This window comes from Mirounga angustirostris, unplaced genomic scaffold, assembly GCF_029215605.1.
Source record: "Mirounga angustirostris isolate CCGP_5_RB_7025 unplaced genomic scaffold, mMirAng1.0.hap1 SCAF_3, whole genome shotgun sequence".
NCBI lineage: Eukaryota > Metazoa > Chordata > Mammalia > Carnivora > Phocidae > Mirounga > Mirounga angustirostris.
The window spans coordinates 74,159,233-74,177,251 of NW_026991711.1; the positions used below are offsets into that span (position 1 = coordinate 74,159,233).

Below are 18,019 nucleotides of genomic sequence, written 5' to 3' on the forward strand. Positions count from 1 at the left end.
TCTAGCTGGCTCCAGAGCTAAACCTAGTGCTAAGTTCATCTTAGTTCTGGGTCAGTGTTTCCTCCATTACCTCATGATTGGAACACACTTCTCAGGCACTATTTCAAATCCTTTCTGGAAACTGGCAGGGTAGAAATTATAACAAACTCCAAAGCTCTGGCAAAAGTTCTCTCCAATTATTAGAAACCTACATATAAAGCTATTCTTAGTATCTCCTCAATTTCACCTCCAAGATGAGGCTTAGCTCCTGAACTGGAAAAAAACCAAAAAACTAAAAACAAAAAAGACCCAGCAGCAACCATTTTATTAAGTTCTTCATAAGTGCCAAGTATGGTGCTATGACATGCATTATGTCACTTAATCATGAATTAACCTTATATAATATTTATATTACTCCTATTTTATAAATGAGGAAATAGTGGTTTGAGGGGATTAAATAATTTGCTCACGATCACAGTCCTGGGTAGTGGTTCGAATCAGGATTTTAATGCTTTTAAAATTAATCAATTGACTTTTTTTTTTTTTAGATTTTTTATTTATTTATTTGAGAGAAAGAGAGAGAGACAGAGAAACAGCATGAGAGGGGAGAGGGTCAGAGGGAGAAGCAGGCTCCCTGCTGAGCCGGGAGCCCGATGTGGGACTTGATCCCAGGACTCCGGGATCATGACCTGAGCCGAAGACAGTCGCTTAACCAACTGAGCCACCCAGGTGCCCCAATCAATTGACTTTTAAAATACAAAGTCAGCACTCCAAGGTCTAATAACACCTTTTTTTTTTCTCTTAAGATTTTATTTATTTGACAGAGAGAGAGCACAAGTAGGCACAGCGGCAGGCAGAGGGAGAGAGAGAAGCAGGCTCTCCATTGAGCAGGGAGCCCGATGCGGGGCTCGATCCCAGAAGCCTGGGATCATGACCTGAGCTGAAGGCAGACGCTTTACCGACTGAGCCACCCACGCGCCCCAAATACCAACACTTCCTAAGACCTAATACTCTGGGGAACTATTTCTTGTTACATTCCAGAGGCACAGATATTTTAAGTATATACTAGGTTGTGAACTGACCAATGGCAGGCACGTGTCTTGCTCACGATGGCGCTGCTACCTTCTAACACCCTGCCTGGGGACCTGGTAGGCACTCATTAAGTTTTTGGTAAATAATGAATTTGTGAATAAACAAAATATACAAATTAAAAAGTATCATATAACACACCCTTTGGCTTCTGATCTGTGGACTAAGATCATTGCTTTCATCATAAAAACCTTAATCCACTTCTTTAAAAAATCCACTTCTTAAAAAAATTAATCCACTTCTCTTTTTAAAACATCCAGCTAATTAGTCAGACAACGAATCTTCCAGGGTAATGATTTAATAATATATTAACAGTAACAGCTACCATTATCATAAGTAATTATAATCATAAGTAGGTAAGTAAGTAATAGTAAGTGTTATGGACTGAATTGTGTTCTCCTCAAATTCATATGTTGAAGCCCTAACCCCCAGTACCTCAGAATGTGATTGTATTTGAAGATAAGGCCTTCGAAGAGGCAAGTGAGTTAAAATAAGGTCATTAGGGAGGCCCTAATCCATTCTGAATGGTGACATTCTAAGAGGAGGAGGTTAGGATACATACAGAGACACCAGGGCAGCTTGTACAGATAGATGGCCACTGAAGAGGCCACAAGAGGGTGGTCGTCTGCAAACTCAGGAGGAGCCACAGAGGTTTCTGCAGACCCTCTTAGAAAGTAAGTTTCTGTTGTTTAAGCCACCCAGTTCATAGTATTTTGTTATGGCAGCCTTGGCAAACTAATACAGCAAATAACTACTATTACTGAGTAAGTAAAACACTCTATGTTGGGTGTTTTAAGGGAGATTTATCAGGAGATGGGTCACTATGGGGTTAGAGATGGAACTGAGTCTCAGTGGGGAATTACGTCTAAGTCAATATTTCTTTTTATTTTATTTATTTGACAGAGAGACAGCGAGAGAGGGAACACAAGCAGGGGGAGTGGGAGAGGGAGAAGCAGGCTCTCCACTGAGTAGGGAGCCTGATGCGGGGCTCGATCCCAGGACCCTGGGATCATGACCTGAGCCGAATGCAGACAGTTAGCCGACTGAGCCACCCAGGCGCCCCTAAGTCAGTATTTCTATTGAAGAACTTCCAAAAAGCCAGGGCGCTGGGCTACATTTAGCAGGACTAACATTAACCAAATGCCTCCTACACGCCAGCCACTGTGGTAGATGCTCTAGGTCCTGGCATATAAAACGTGCTAAGACTTGCTGAAGTCCTCTAGTGGGAGACAAATGCAAGTAAAAGTAAGCACACAATCCTAATGCTGTGGCTGCAGCAGTGGTAACTGATTATTTATTGAGAGTAGCTAACATTTACCTAGAGTTTATCAGGTCCAGAGAAGTATGCCAAGTTCCTCACAATAAATCCTATGGGACACTATTACCATTTTACAAATGAGGAAACGAAAACACAAGGAAATTAACTAACTTGCTTGGGTCCTAAAAGCTAGTAAGTGGCAAAGCTAGGTAAAGCACAGGTAATCTGAGCAGGGCTTTAAGTGCTACAGGCAGTACTTTGAGACTGCTACTCTGACGCTGTGAGAACATTCCAGAGTTCTCCCAGCTGATGAAAAGCACTTCAGCATTTCATCACCCCATACAGAAACAGCCCATAGCATGTAGATACTTATTTAACATTTTCTGAGGGGTTTTTTTTGGCCTTTTTGAAGTTTTCATGTTAAAAAAAAAATTTAAAGAAAAGGTCTGAATAAATTTAAGCAATGGTTTCCATCACAGAAATCACCTAAATTATTCTTATTCTACTGGGAATAAAATCTTATAATTTGGGCGCCTGGGTGGCTCAGTTGGTTAAGCGACTGCCTTCGGCTCAGGTCATGATGCTGGAGTCCCAGGATCGAGTCCCGCATCGGGCTCCCTGCTCGGCGGGGAGTCTGCTTCTCCCTCTGACCCTCCCCCCTCTCCTGCTCTCTCTCTCATTCTCTCTCTCAAATAAATAAATAAAATCTTAAAAAAAAAAATCTTATAATTTTCTGTACTAAGATCACTACTAAATATACAAATGTCTTAATACATCATTCATCATAAACTTAATTCACTCCAGTTGTACCATACAATATCACACTTAATCTGAACTCTTAAAGTAAAATAAATATAAATTAATAACATTTAAAACTGTATCTTGTCAATAAATATCACTTACACCAGTGAGAATATAGGAAATAAAACCTCTGATATTCTCAAAACGACACTGATTTCTAATATTAAAATTTTACAACATGGCAAAAATAATAAATTCTGAATTTATGCCATGGGTATGATGATAGCTAAGTTGAAATATTACAACTGTATACAGAATACTGTTCCAAAATTATTTCAATTATTTTGTTAAAGCTGTGGAAGCTTTCTTCACAGGGGAAGCTGTCCAGTTTCCCCAACACCATTTGTTGAAGAGACTGTCTTTTTTCCATTGTATATCTATTCCTCTGATAAAAACAAACCCTGAGGTGCCTAGATTAAAGCAGATGTGAACTTTCAAAGTAGAGTCTGGAGCTTTACCTTTGCTCCCCTAGCTCCCTTACTCCAACTACAAGACTGCCTCTTGGAATATAGTAGATGGTCCACTGAAGCACAGTTTGAAAACCACTAAGCTAAAGGGATTCTAGCTCACAAGAAATTCTGTTAATACAAAACAAACCACTTACAATAAAATGAGGATGAAGACGTGTAATGTTCTTTAGTAGAAATACTCAGAGTTCTTTCCTTCTTCCCTCCCTTTCATAAGTATTTACTGAGCAAAGACTGTTTCACACCTAGCACACACTGGTGAAGAAATGTGTTACATTTCTTCTTCTCAGAGGAAGATTTAATGAAGCAAAAGAGGACTGATAAGATGTGCCAAAAGAGATGGGATTTTTTTTTCTTTTTGATTTTTTATTATAGAAATTCTTCAAACATAAATAAAATAGAATAGTAAAACAGACCCCCATATATCATTATCCACTCTCAGCCTATCTCATTTTATCAACATTCATACCCACTCTTCCCACCTTACCCTGGATTATTTTGAAATAAATCCTAGATCTGATATGATTTCACCTGTAAATATTTCAGTATATGTCTCAAAAATATAGGATCTCTTTTCTCTGACCACATGGAAATAAATTAGCAATCAACAATAAACTATCTCAAAAGACTCACATGTTTAAAAAAATTTTTTATTAAGTTTTTTTATTGTAATTCCAGTATAGTGAACATACAGTGCTATACTAGTTTCAGGTGTATAACATAGTGATTTTACAATTCTATACATTACTCAGTGCTCATCATGTACATTAAAGTGTACTCTTTAATCCCCATCCCCTATTTCATCCATCTCCCACCCACCTCCCCTCTAGTAATCATCAGTTTGTTCTCTATAGTTAAAGTCTGTTTCTTGGTTTTACTCTTTTTTCCCTTTTGCTTGTTTTGTCTCTTAAATTCCATATTAGTAATATCATACAGTATTTGTCTTTCTCTGATTTACTTCACTTAGCATTATACTCTCTAGCTCCATCCATGTTGTTGCAAATGGCAAGATTCCGTTCTTATGGCTGAATATTTCTGTGTGTGCACGCACGCACACACACACATCTTCTCTATTCATTCATCTATCGATGGACACTTGGGCTGCTTCCACAATTTGGATATCATAAATGATCCTGCAACAAACAGAGGGGTAAATGTATCCCTTTGAATTTCTGGGGTAAATACCCAGGAGTGTGATTACTGGACTGTAGAGTAGTTCTATTTCTAACTTTTTGAGGAACCTCCATACTGTTTTCCACAGTAGCTACACCAGTTTGTATTCTCACCAACAGTGCACCAGGGTTCCTTTTCCTCCACATCCTCACCAACAGTTGTTGTTTCTTTGTTTTTGACTTTAGCCATTCTGACAGGTATAAGGTAATATCTCATTGTAGTTTTGATTTGGATTTCCCAGATGATGAGTGATGTTGGGCATCATTTTTGTGTCTGTTGGCTATCTGGATGTCTTCTTTGGAGAAATGTCTGTTCATGTCTTCTTCCCATTTTTAAATTGGGTTATGTGTTTTTTAGGTGTTGAGTTGTATCAATTCTTTATATATTTTGGATACTAACCCTTTATCAGATATATGATTTGCAAATATCTTTCTCCATTAAGTAGACTGCCTTTTAATTTTGTTGACTGTTTCCTTCACTGTGCAAAAACTTTTTATTTTGATGTAGTCCCAATAGATTACTTTGGATTTCATTTCCCTTGCCTCAGGAGATAGATCTAGAAAAATGATGCTAGAGCCAACATCAGAGAAATTATTGTCTGTGCTCTCTTCAAGGATTTTTATGGTTTCAGGTCTCACATTTAGGTCTTTAATCCATTCTGAGTTTATTTTTGTATATTGTGAAAGAAAGAGGTCCAGTTTCATTCTTTTGCATGTCCAGTTTAGCTGTCCAGTTTCCCCAAAACCATTTGTTGAAGAGACTGTCTTTTTTCCATTGTATATCTATTCCTCTGTCAAAGATTAACTGACCATATAATTATGGGTTTATTTCTGAGTTTTTTATTCCATTCCACACGTTTAAAAATTAAACTATATATATTTTTTAAAGATTTAATTAATTTATTTGAGAGCGAGAGCGTGAGAGACAGAGAGCGAGTTTGTGAGGAGAGGAGCAGAGGAATAACGACAAGCAGACTTCAGGCTGAGTTTGGAGCCCGATGCAGGGTTCAACCTCACAACCCTGAGATCATGACCTAAGCCCAAATCAGGAGTGAGACACGTAACCAACTGAGGCACCTAGGCACCCCTAAAAATTAAACAATATATTTCTAAATAATCCATGAAAAAAAGAACAAAGAAAACTGAAAATATTCTGTACTAAATGATAATGAAAATACAATGTAACAAAACTTATGGAATACAAGTAGAATACGCTTGGAGGAAAATTTATAGTTATTTTAATTGCTTATTGCAAAGAATAATTTAAAATCAATGACCTAAGGTTCCACCTTAAGAAGATAAAAGAGAAAGGCAAGTCCAAAGTAGAAGGAAAAATATAATAAAGAGCAGAGATCAATAACATAGAAAATACAAATTGCCAACCCGCAATGAAATAGGACATCACCAAAGAAACTACAGATGTGAAAAGATAATGGAATATTATGAACAAGTTTGTGCTAATAAATTCAACAACTTAAACAAAATAGACAAATTAGATATAGACAAATTACAGGGGTGCCTGGGTGGCTCTGTCGGTTAAGCGTCTGCCTTCAGCTCAGGTCATGATCCCAGGGCCCAGGAATCGAGCCCCGCATTGCGGTCTCTGCTCAGCGGGAAGTCTGCTTCTCCCTCTCCTTCTGCCTGCCACTCCCCCTGCTTGTGTTTGTGTGCAACCCCCAAGTCAAATAAATAAATAAAATCTTAAAAAAAAAAAGAAATAGACAAATTACATAAAAAATACAATATATCAAACAAGATGAAAAATAAAATCTGAGAGCTCTTAACTAAGTAAATAATACTGGTTGGTGAATTCTATAAACATTTAAGAAAGAAAAACTATAAATCTTACAGAGACTATAAGAATACGGGGGATAAAAAAAGGCTGCCTAATGTATTTCATGAGGGCACCACAATCTTGATACCAAAGACAAAGACATTACAGGACACATATAGACCAACATCGTTCAAACTCATTCACTGCAAACTCCTTTACAACACATTAGTAAATCAAATCTAGCAATATATAACCAAGCAGGCATTATTGGTATTATCCAGAATGTAAAACTGGATAAACATTAAAAATCAATGTAGCCGGTCGGAGGAGCAAGATGGCAGGGGAGTAGGAGACCTAAATTTCGTCTGGTCCCAGGAATTCAGCTAGATAGGGATCAAACCATTCTGAACACCTACGAACTCAACAGCAGATTGAAGAAAAGCAACAACTCTCTGAACAGAAAAGAGACCACTTTCTGGAAGGTAGGACCTGCGGAGAAATGAATACAAGGCGATATTTGGGAGGATAGAGGGCGGAGGAGGGGGCCTCCGTGGGTCGCTACCAGCAAGTGATAGAGCAGCAGAGCACAAGATCGGAACTTTTAGAAGTCGGCTCCGCTGAGGGACGTCACTCCAGTGGCTAAGTGGGGTGTGGAACCCTCACTGGGACAGTGTGGTCTCAGGACCCTCAGGGTCACAGAAAGACCGGGGGGGGGGGTGCCTGAGTGTGGCAGAGCTCCCAAGTATCAGAGCGGGGAAGCCAGCTGCAGAGACGGAGCTGAGGAGTGGGCTCTCAGCTCGGGGTTGCCATAAACTGTGATCCGCGGCACAGCTGGGCCACTGCTCTTCCATAAGGGGCCCAACAAGCGGCAGATCCGGGGAGACTCCCCTTCCTTCCTCCCCGGGAAGGAGCGGCACAGGAGTGCACCCCAGGGATCTGCTGGGTTTGGAGACTCCACACGGGGGGTCGGGTGCCAGAGATAGAAACGCTCAGTCACAGGCCTGGCGAGTAAGGAGTGCGGCCGGAGACCGGGGAGACAGGAGTGATTGACTGCTTTTCTCTGCGGGCTCACTGAGGAGCGGGGCCCTGAGTTCTCGGCTCCTCTGGGACGGAGACTGGGAGGCCACCATTTTCACTCTTGTCCTCCAAAGCTGTACAGAAAGCTTGCAGGGAACAAAAGCTCCCAAGAGCAAACCCCAGCAGATTACTTAGCCCAGCCCCTGCAGGGGCAGGGCAATTCCGCCTCCGGCAAAGACATCTGAGAACGACTGCAAAGGCCCCTCCCCCAGAAGATCAGCAAGAACAGCCAGCCAAGACCAAGTTTACCGATCAATGAGGACAGCAGAACTTCAGCGCTAGGGGAATACAGCACATACAATTCATGGCTTTTTTACCCATGATTCTTTAGTCTTTCAAAGTTAATTTTTTAAATTTTCTTTTTCTTTCTTTTTTTTTAAATTTTTCTGAACAGTAGAACAGATCAACAAAACTAGGAGCTGGTTCTTTGAAGGAATTAATAAGATTGATAAACCCCTGGCCAGACTTATCAAAAAGAAAAGAGAAATGACCCAAATAAATAAAATCATGAATGAAAGAGGAGAGATCACAACCAACACCAAAGAAATACAAACAATTATAAGAACATATGAGCAACTATATGCCAGCAAATTAGATAATCTGGAAGAAATGGATGCATCCCTAGAGATGTATCAACTACCAAAACTGAACCAGGAAGAAATAGAAAACCTGAACAGACCTATAACCACTAAGGAAATTGAAGCAGTTATCAAAAATCTCCCAACAAACAAAAGCCCAGGGCCAGATGGCTTCCCAGGGGAATTCTACCAAACATTTAAAGAAGAATTAATACCTATTCTTCTGAAACTGTTCCAAAAAATAGAAATGGAAAGAAAACTTCCAAACTCGTTTTATGAGGCCACCATTACCTTGATCCCACAATCAAAGAACCCACCAAAAAGGAGAATTACAGACCAATATTCTTGATGAACATGGATGCCAAAATTCTCATCAAAAATACTAGCCAATAGGATCCAACAGTACATTCAAAGGATTATTCACCAGGACCAGGTGGGATTTATCCCTGGGCTGCAAGGTTGGTTCAACATCTGCAAATCAATCAATGTGATACAATCCATTAATAAAAGAAAGAACAAGAACCATATGATTCTCTCAACAGATGCAGAAAAGGCACTTGATGAAGTACTGCATCCTTTCTTAATCAAAACTCTTCAGAGTATAGGGATAGAGGGTACATACCTCAAAATCATAAAAGCCATCTATGAAAAACCCACAGCAAATATCATTCTCAATGGGGAAAAACTGAGAGCTTTCCCCCTAAGGTCAGGAATATGGCAGGGATGTCCCGTATCACCACTGCTATTCAACATAGTACTAGAAGTCCTAGCCACAGCAATCAGAGAACAAAAAGAAAGAAAAGGCATCCAAATCAGCAAAGAAGAAGTCAAACTCTGTTTGCAGATGATATGATACTTTATGTGGATAACCCAAAAGACTCCACCGCAAAAATGCTAGAACTCATACAGGAATTCAGTAAAGTGGCAGGATATAAAATCAATGCACAGAAATCAGTGGCATTCCTAAACACCAACAACAAGAGAGAAGAAAGAGAAATTAAGGAGTCGATCCCATTTACAATTGCACCCAAAACCATAAGATACCTAAGAATAAATCTAACCAAAGAATCAAAGAATCTGTACTCAGAAAACTATAAAATACTTATGAAAGAAGACACAAAGAAATGGAAAAACGTTCCATGCTCATGGATTGGAAGAACAAATATTGTGAAGATGTCAACACTACCTAGAGCAATCTACACATTTAATGCAATCCCTATCAAAATACCATCAACTTTTTTCAAAGAAAACTCCATCCAAATGGCCAACAGACACATGAAAAAGTGCTCAACATCACTTGGCATCAGGAAAATACAAATCAAAACCTCAATGAGATACCACCTCACACCAGTCAGAATGGCTAAAATTAACAAGTCAGGAAACGACAGATATTGGCAGGGATGCGGAGAAAGGGGAACCCTCCTACACTGTTGGTGAGAATGCAAGCTGGTGCAGCCACTCTGGAAAACAGTATGGAGGTTCCTCAAAAAGTTGAAAATAGAGCTACCATACGACCCAGCAATTGCACTACTGGGTATTTACCCCAAAAATACAAATGTAGTGATCCGAAGGGGTACGTGCACCCCGATGTTTATAGCAGCAAAGTCCACAATAGCCAAACTGTGGAAAGAGCCAAGATGTCCATCGACAGTTGAATGGATAAAGAAGATGCAGTATGTGCGTGTGTATATATATATATACATATATGTGTGTGTGTGTGTATACACACACACACACACACACACACGCAATGGAATATTATGCAGCCATCAAAAGGAATGAAATCTTGCTATTTGCAACAACGTGGATGGAACTGGAGGGTATTATGCTGAGCGAAATAAGTCAATCAGAGAAAGACGTGTAGCATATTATCTCACTGATATGAGGAATTTTTAATCTCAGGAAACAAACAGGATTGCTGGAGTGGTGGGGTGTGGGAGGGATGGGGTGGCTGGGTGATAGACATTGGGGAGGGTATGTTCTATGGTGAGCGCTGTGAATTGTTTATGACTGTTGAATCACAGACCTGTACCTCTGAAACAAATAATACATTTTATGTTAAAAAAAAGAAGAAGATAGTAGGAAGGGAAAAATGAAGGTGGGAGAATCGGAGGGGGAGAGGAACCATGAGAGACTATGGACTCTGAGAAACAAACTGAGGGTTCTAGAGGGGAGGGGGGTGGGGGGATGGGTTAGCCTGGTGATGGGTATTAAAGAGGGCACATATTCAATGGAGCACTGGGTGTTATACGCAAACAATGAATCATGGAACACTACATCAAAAACTAAGGCTGTAATGTATGGTGATTAAGAGAACATAATAAAATTAAAAAAAAATCAATGTAGCTTACCAATGTAACAGAATAAAAGAGAACTATAGGGTCATTTCAGTACATGTAGTGAAAAAGCATCTTGATAAAATTCGATACCACTTATGAATAAAATAGAAGGAGCTTCCTTAGTCTGACTGATGGCATCTATTAAAAAAACCCAATAGCTAGTAGCATTTTACCTAATGATGAAACACTGAAAACACTTTCCCCAAGATTCGGAATAAGTTAAAGATGTCCATCCTCATTACTCTTCAACATTATATGAAAGGCCCGAGCCAGTGCAATAAGAAAAGAAATAAAAATAAAAAGATGGAAAGAAGGAAAACTATTGTAAATTGCAGATGACATAATTATTTATGCAGAAAATTTGCATATATTAAAGGTTACCAGTGAATTTACATATATATCTAAAATGTACAGTATTTTAAAAGTTCTATTTTTTCTTTTAAAAGTTCTTTTTCTAAGTATAGAAGCAAACAAATGGGAAATAAAATTTTAAATTAAAATTTTAAAAATAATCCCATTTCCAATAGTGCCAGAAAACATGAAGTCCTTAGAAATGAATCTAATGGAAGGTGTGCAAAACCTCAACAACTAAAAACTATAAAACACTGTAGAGAAAATTAAGGAAAACCTTTAAAAATAGAAAGTATATCTTTTTAGATTTATGGTTTGGATGTGTTAATATTTCCTGAATTGAGTCAAACTATAATTCCAGCAGGCATATTTTAGAAATAAAAATTGACTAGCTGATTCAAAAATTTATATGATAATGCAAAGGACCTAAAATAGCCCCAAATCCTGAAACAGAAGAATAAGGCTGGTGGCCGTATACAGTCTCACTTCAAATCTTGCTGTAAAGCTAGAGTGACCTGATATTGGCATAAGTATTGACAAAAAGATGGAACAGAATAGAGTCCAGAAATAGTCCATACTAACACAGTCACTTAAGTTTTTACAAAGGTGCCAAACAAATTCAATGGGGAAGAATCTTTTTAAAAAAATGGTGTTACAACAACTGTACATTCATATGGGGTGAGGTGGGAAAGAAGCTCAAACCTTACATCACACCTATACAAACAAAAATGAATTAAGTATAACATAAACTAAAAAATAAAACCAAAAATATACAGCTTCTAGAAGAAAACACAGGAAAATTTCTTCACAATCGTAAAGATTTCTTCAGCCAGATACAGAAATCAAGTCATAAAAAGGAAAAATTAGTAAATTTTATCAAAAATAAAAATTTCTGCTCACTTTAGGTTGAAGAATCATAATCAAATACATTAAAAATAAGTTTTTGCATTTCTTTCTATGCTTAACTGCATTTACAGTTATCAACATATACATGAAGAATGTCTGTTCCTAAAATGAATGGAGTTGTTTGTTTTTAAAACATTTTGTTGAAGTTTAATAAACAGAGAAAAGCACACAAACCGTAAGCTCACAGCTCAGTGAGTTCTCACACAGTAAACCCATATAACCAGACCCAGAACAAGATCAAAAAACAGAACATTACTAGAACCCTGAAAGTTCTCTTGTCTCCCCCTTCCGTCACTCCCTGACCCCTCCAAAGGTAATCTCCATCATGACATCTAACATCACCAACCACGGTTTAATGGATTTTAATTCTTTAAACCTAACTAGAATATGTAGAACTGTAGATGTTGAAGAACTGATAGTTAAGGTACAGATATCCTCCCTCTAGATTCAAGAACATTAAAAACCTATCAATTACTTGAAATATAATTTCCAACATGGCATACCTTTGGTTAAGAAAGAATGCCCTCCACCTCACCTCTACTCTTCCCTCATGGAGGTAATTCTTACGTGTCTTCCAAAACCTGCAACCTTCCTTGATTCTCTCAGTTACATGTAGATAATTTTCTCATTCTCCATACTTCTATCATTGTGCTTAGTACACTATTATTGTAAGATTTATGAGTGTCTTTCCTCATCAGTGTGTAAATATTTAAGGCCAGGGACTCTCACTTGTTCTGTTTCTTTACTTTTACCTACTCTAGTTCCCATCAACATGACACACAACAAATGGCTGATAACTGAAAACCCAGTGGTATAGAATCTGTTAAACGGGTAAAGATATTTAAATTAATATACCCAGGTAGATACAAGGGCTAAAAATGACAAAAGCAAAGATTATAATATATATTCTAGAATATTTTGATTATAGCCAGAAAAGATAAATTTGGATCCACAGTGTTAAAATAGTAAAAACTGAAGTAAAATCTCATGGAAGTAATACTCAGTTTAAATGTGTGAATAATTATTTAGTAATGCATTAACATGAATATTTTCTTTTGGAATCAAAATGAGATTCTAATACCATATGGAAAGCTATGCTTCCAAAAGAAAACAGCACGTATTTTTACATATTCAAATGAACAGACAGATAAAAAGGAAAATCAGTAACACAATCTCATTTTAAGTTCACATAAGTAATGACATCAATCTCATCTTAATAAAATAGAAATATTAATTTTAATGAATATACAGATTCAAACAAATTTACTTTTATTGTACCCAATGAAATAACAAGAATTACTGGACCCTTAATATTTAGTGACATTTATTGGAAAAATATACATTTATATAAACAACTAAGATTGACTTACTCCCAAATAAATGAATTTTTACAGTTATTTCTGCTAGAACTACATACTACATGCCACCTTTATTTCTCTTAGGAAACAAATATATTTTTCTATAGATCGTCAGTATGAAAAATATTTACCAACTTTCAATTAATGTGTATATGTGGCAAATACAATTCAGAGACCTACATAGTTGACACTCAAGTCAATTGATAATAATGATTATAAAAAGAACTTCACTTACTGCTATTTCTCTACATGCCGACATAGAGATCCCAGTTCCTTCTATTTGTTTTAAAGCATAGTCTTTATCATCTTTCCTGTAAAAACAAAGTTATTTTAATATTTGGATAAAACTAAATTTATGTGCATTTTTAATAAAATATAATACATAAATCACATACTTAATATCTTTTGACACCTTTCACATGTAATCACATAGTATCATATAGGAAAAAGGTTTTATATAATCTAGTTCAATCCCATTATTTGATGAGGAAAGTTAGACTCCAAGTAATAAAGACTTGTCCAAGGCTCCATGGTTTGGGAAGACAAAGATTCAGAAATAGGTTCTTCCTGTTCTAATACATATACATTTCCTTTCTATATATGCATGTGTGTGTTTGTGTGTGTGTGTGTGTACTGTACACTCGGCACGCACACACACACAACTTGCTTTCTAAAACCCTTTCAGATAGGGGCGCCTGGGTGGCTCAGTTGGTTGAGCGACTGCCTTCGGCTCAGATCATGATCCTGGAGTCCCGGGATCGAGTCCCGCATCAGGCTCCCTGCTCAGCGAGGAGCCTGCTTCTCCCTCTGACCCTCCCCCCTCTCATGTGCTGTCTCTCTCATTCTCTCTCTCTCAAATAAATAAATAAAATCTTTAAAAAAAAATAAAATAAAATAAAACCCTTTCAGATATTGATGGGTCAAAAAAATTAGGGTCAAAAAATTAAGAAATGAATGTATCACTAAAGTACAAAATGGTGATAATTTCAAACAAATTATAGTCCTCATATTCCCCAATACCTCCGAAGAGAGTCGCTCAACATGTGTTTATTGAGCACTTACTATGTATTCAGACCTGTGCTCAGTACTGGGGATACAGCAAGTTCCTTCTTCTATGGAGCTTTCTGTGTCTACTGGCCTAGACAGATAAATAACTAACATACCACAATACAGGATGATAAGTGCTATGACAGGGCAAGTGCAAACCACAGAGGTTACTCAATGGTTACTCTGGTAGAGGACCTAAGCAAAAAATTCTCAAAAGAAGCACCATTCAGATGAGGCCTAAACAGTAATTCTCAAAATTTTTGACTCAGGACCCCTTTACTCTCTTGGATATTACTGAAGACTCTCAAGAGTTTTTGTTATATCTATCACTATTTACCCTATTAGATTTTTAAAATGGAACTTTTAAAAACATGGAATGCAAAAGCATATATCTATTAGCCACCAGAGCAATGATATCATCAGGTTATGACACGTTTGGAAAAAACCCACTGTACATTCATGAGACAGTGAGAAAAGGAAATGCCGATGACCCGTGAGCAACATGGGTTTGTACTGCATTGTCCACTTACACAGAGATTTTTTTTTTTGATAAATACAATACAGTACTATAAGTGTATTTTATGATTTTCTTAACACTTTTTTGCAAGCTTACTTTATTGTAAGAATACAGTATATAACACATGTAAATATGTATTGGGCGCCTGGGTGGCTCAGTTGGTTAAACGACTGCCTCTGGCTCAGGTCATGATTCTGGAGTCCCAGGATCAAGCCCCGCATCGGGCTCCCTGCTCAGCGGGGAGTCTGCTTCTCCCTCTGACCCTCTCATGCTTTCTCTCTCTCTCAAATAAATAAATAAAATGTTTAAAAAAATATATATTAATCTACTGTTTATCTATAAGGCTATTGTAGTTAAGTTCTTGGGGAAGTAAAAGTTATATGTGAATTTTAGACTGTAGTGATAGTGGTGCGCTATCAGCACCCACCCCAAAACCCCACGTTATTTAAGGGTCAACTGTAATATCATAGCACTACTATGAAAATAGTGTCGACCTTATGGGCCCTCTGAAAGAACTGTGTGTGTTGGCGGGGGGGGGGGGGGGGTAACTAGCAGTTCCCAGCAGACTTCAAGAACTGCTGGTGTGTGTGTATGGGGGGGGGGATGAGTTAAGGGGGAAACACAATGTGAAGACAAATGAAGTGAGAGAAAACCATTTGAGGGTGAACAGACACAGTAAACAATGGGGGATGAGGCTGATGGCATTAATTAGGAACCACAACATAAAAGTCTTTTTACTCCAAGAATAACAGGAAGCACTCCATTTAAGATTTCTTTAATAAGAAAATACCAATTAGGGATGCCTGGGTGGCTCAGTCGGTTAAGCATCTGCCTTCAGCTCAGGTCATGATCCCAGGGTCCTGGGATCGAGCCCCACATCAGGCTCCCTGCTCAGCGGACAGTCTGCTTCTCCCTCTCCCACTCCCCCTGCTTGTGCTTTCTCTCTCTCTCTCCCTCAAACAAATAAAATCTTAAAAAAAGAGAAAATATCAGTTATATTATATTTGAAAAAAACATCTTTGGCTGCCTTTTGAATGCTTAGGGGGAATAAATAAGAGCAGGAGGCAGAGAAGCTCCTGTTAAAAGAAGTTAAAAGTAAACAGTGTTAAAATTACTCAGTTGAGAGATGATGGTGGTAGCTGCAGAATGGTGGTTGCCATACGGGGTAGACAGACTGGAGTGGAGCGATATAAGGCAGAACCAGTAGCACCTGGTGACTGGGCAGAAGGAGGAAGAGTCAAAGAAATGATTTCTGCCCTGGCAATAGGTTAACAGCAGTATTACTGACTGAAATAAAAAACAGCAGGAGAAAAAGATCTGAGGGAACAAAAAGATGATAGTTCTATTCTGTGCAGGTTGAGTCTGCAGTACATACGAGACACCTAAGTAAAAATGTCAAGCTGAATAAACACAGCTAAAGCTCAAGAGAAAGCTGAAGACACTGATTTACTATAATCAGCATATATACAGTAACTGAAGCCATGAGAGTAAAGTGATACCAAAGAGGACTGCCAAAAAAAAAAAAAAAAAAGATTTTGAAAAAGGGCAGAATAGTAAATAGTATCACAAGCTGCAAAGAAAGCTAGTAAGGTGAGGACGGAGATGTGTCCACTGCATTTAGCAATGATGAAGTCACCAGACAGTAGACGAGGCAAAAATAGTTGGAGTGAAAAATAGTTGGAGTGATATAGTGGCAGAATGTGTACAGCAGAAGGCTGAGGAATGAATGGGGCATAAGCAAACTAAGACAGTGAGTGTAGGTATTTGAAGGGGAAAAGGATGTCGGTAGCTGGAGTAATACACAAGGTTAAAGAATTATTATTATTTTAAGATGGAAAAGACTTGAATAGGTTAAGTACTGACACAAAGAACCCAGAGAAAAGGAGTTGCTGATATGAGAGAGAGAGGTAAAAATTTAGAGAGCAAAGACTGAAATGCTGGGGAAAAATTAGATAGGGTTAGAAGGAGAAATATTTTTAGCGAGAGTTCTCATCTTGATGGCTTTCATATTTTCCTGATGTTGGAAATTAGGTCATAAACTAAAAGTAAGGGCAAAGGTGGTAGAATTCAAGATCTGAATAGAGTGAAAGAAGATTTGGTTGAATAAATGAGTAACTCCTTATAAAATCAATTCATTTAAGTTCATTTAATACTTTATTATCTTAAATTATTAAAACTTACATAGCTTTATCTTTGTTTTCACAACATATTTACACCAAATCCTTAGCTGTGGGAAAAAAATCCCAATTCCAACATTATTTTTCAGAAAAAAGATCTGTTTTACAACATTCAGCTTTATACTATATTTTCTAGTAAAGTACTCATTATTTTAAAAATACACTAAGTGTATCTATACTTAATGTTCACTAAGTCTGAATAATTTCTGAAAGACTTAAAAAAACGGAGTTAAAGAGGGTGACACAAAAGATAAAATGAAGTCTAGGGGCACCTGGGTGGCTCAGTCCGTTGAGCAACAGACTCTTGGTTTCGGCTCCAGTCCTGATCGCAGGGTCATGAGCCCGAGCCCTGAGTAGGGCTGCACACTCAGCAGGGAGTCCACTTGAGATTCTCTCTCCCTCTGTCCCTCCCTCTGCTCTCTCTCTCTCCCTCAAAATAAATAAATATATCTTTAAAATAAATAAATACATACATATAAACATACATAAATAAAATGAAGTCAGCATCAGAATAAGTCTATTAGACCCTTTCACATGCATGGTACTGGTTAACCTAGGAGTGTAAGAAATTGTTATATGTACTATTTGAGGATAGCATCTTAGATCTGAGCACTCTAAGGAGAAAGAGAGTGCTGGGAAAGAAAATAAATTAAATCAAAGGCTTACCCATTCACCTCCTTAACAATGACCCTGAATTTCTCTTATTTATAAATGGCCAAGTTTCTATAATATAAATGTCTTCTCAATGAACTGAAAAATTCTCATCTGCAGATAGTCCTCTCCCCCATCCCAAGTAATTTTATATCTTATATTTTATAAAAGTAAATGATGAGAAAGAAAGGTGAAATGGTAGAATAAAAAAACTGAAGATGTTTGATTATCAGAAAGGCAACCTCCTCTTGAAAATCACCGAATATAATTACCATAATATAATAGTGCTTTGTGGTTTACAGAGCACATTTATTTATATATCCGTCTACACAGTCATAGTAAAAAGGCACATTGGAGAGGGAAAGGATTTGTTCCTGAGTTTCAGTCATGATCCAGTTGAAGTAGTCAAGCTGTATAAATAAATAATTGCAATATAGTGTTCTACGTGCTATAAATAGAGGGGATGATCAACTATAGC

The 18,019-nt window shown here is 37.8% G+C and overlaps 1 protein-coding gene across 17 annotated transcripts in view; it reads right to left on the reverse strand.

Moving 5' to 3' along the window:
- Positions 1–18,019, reverse strand: part of CDK8 (cyclin dependent kinase 8) — a 145,358-nt gene that overhangs the window by 71,182 nt on the left and 56,157 nt on the right. For 11 of the 17 annotated variants that reach the window (XR_010410070.1, XR_010410071.1, XR_010410068.1 and 8 more), the window contains exon 2: positions 13,385–13,460. The exons of the other annotated variants lie outside the window; for them this stretch is intronic. Coding sequence is in view for 6 of the 11 variants with exons in the window: in XM_045869222.3 (XP_045725178.1) it covers positions 13,385–13,460 (76 nt within the window). In the remaining 5 variants the exon portion in view is untranslated. The remainder of the gene's footprint in view (positions 1–13,384; positions 13,461–18,019) is intronic. 17 annotated transcript variants of the gene reach the window in all.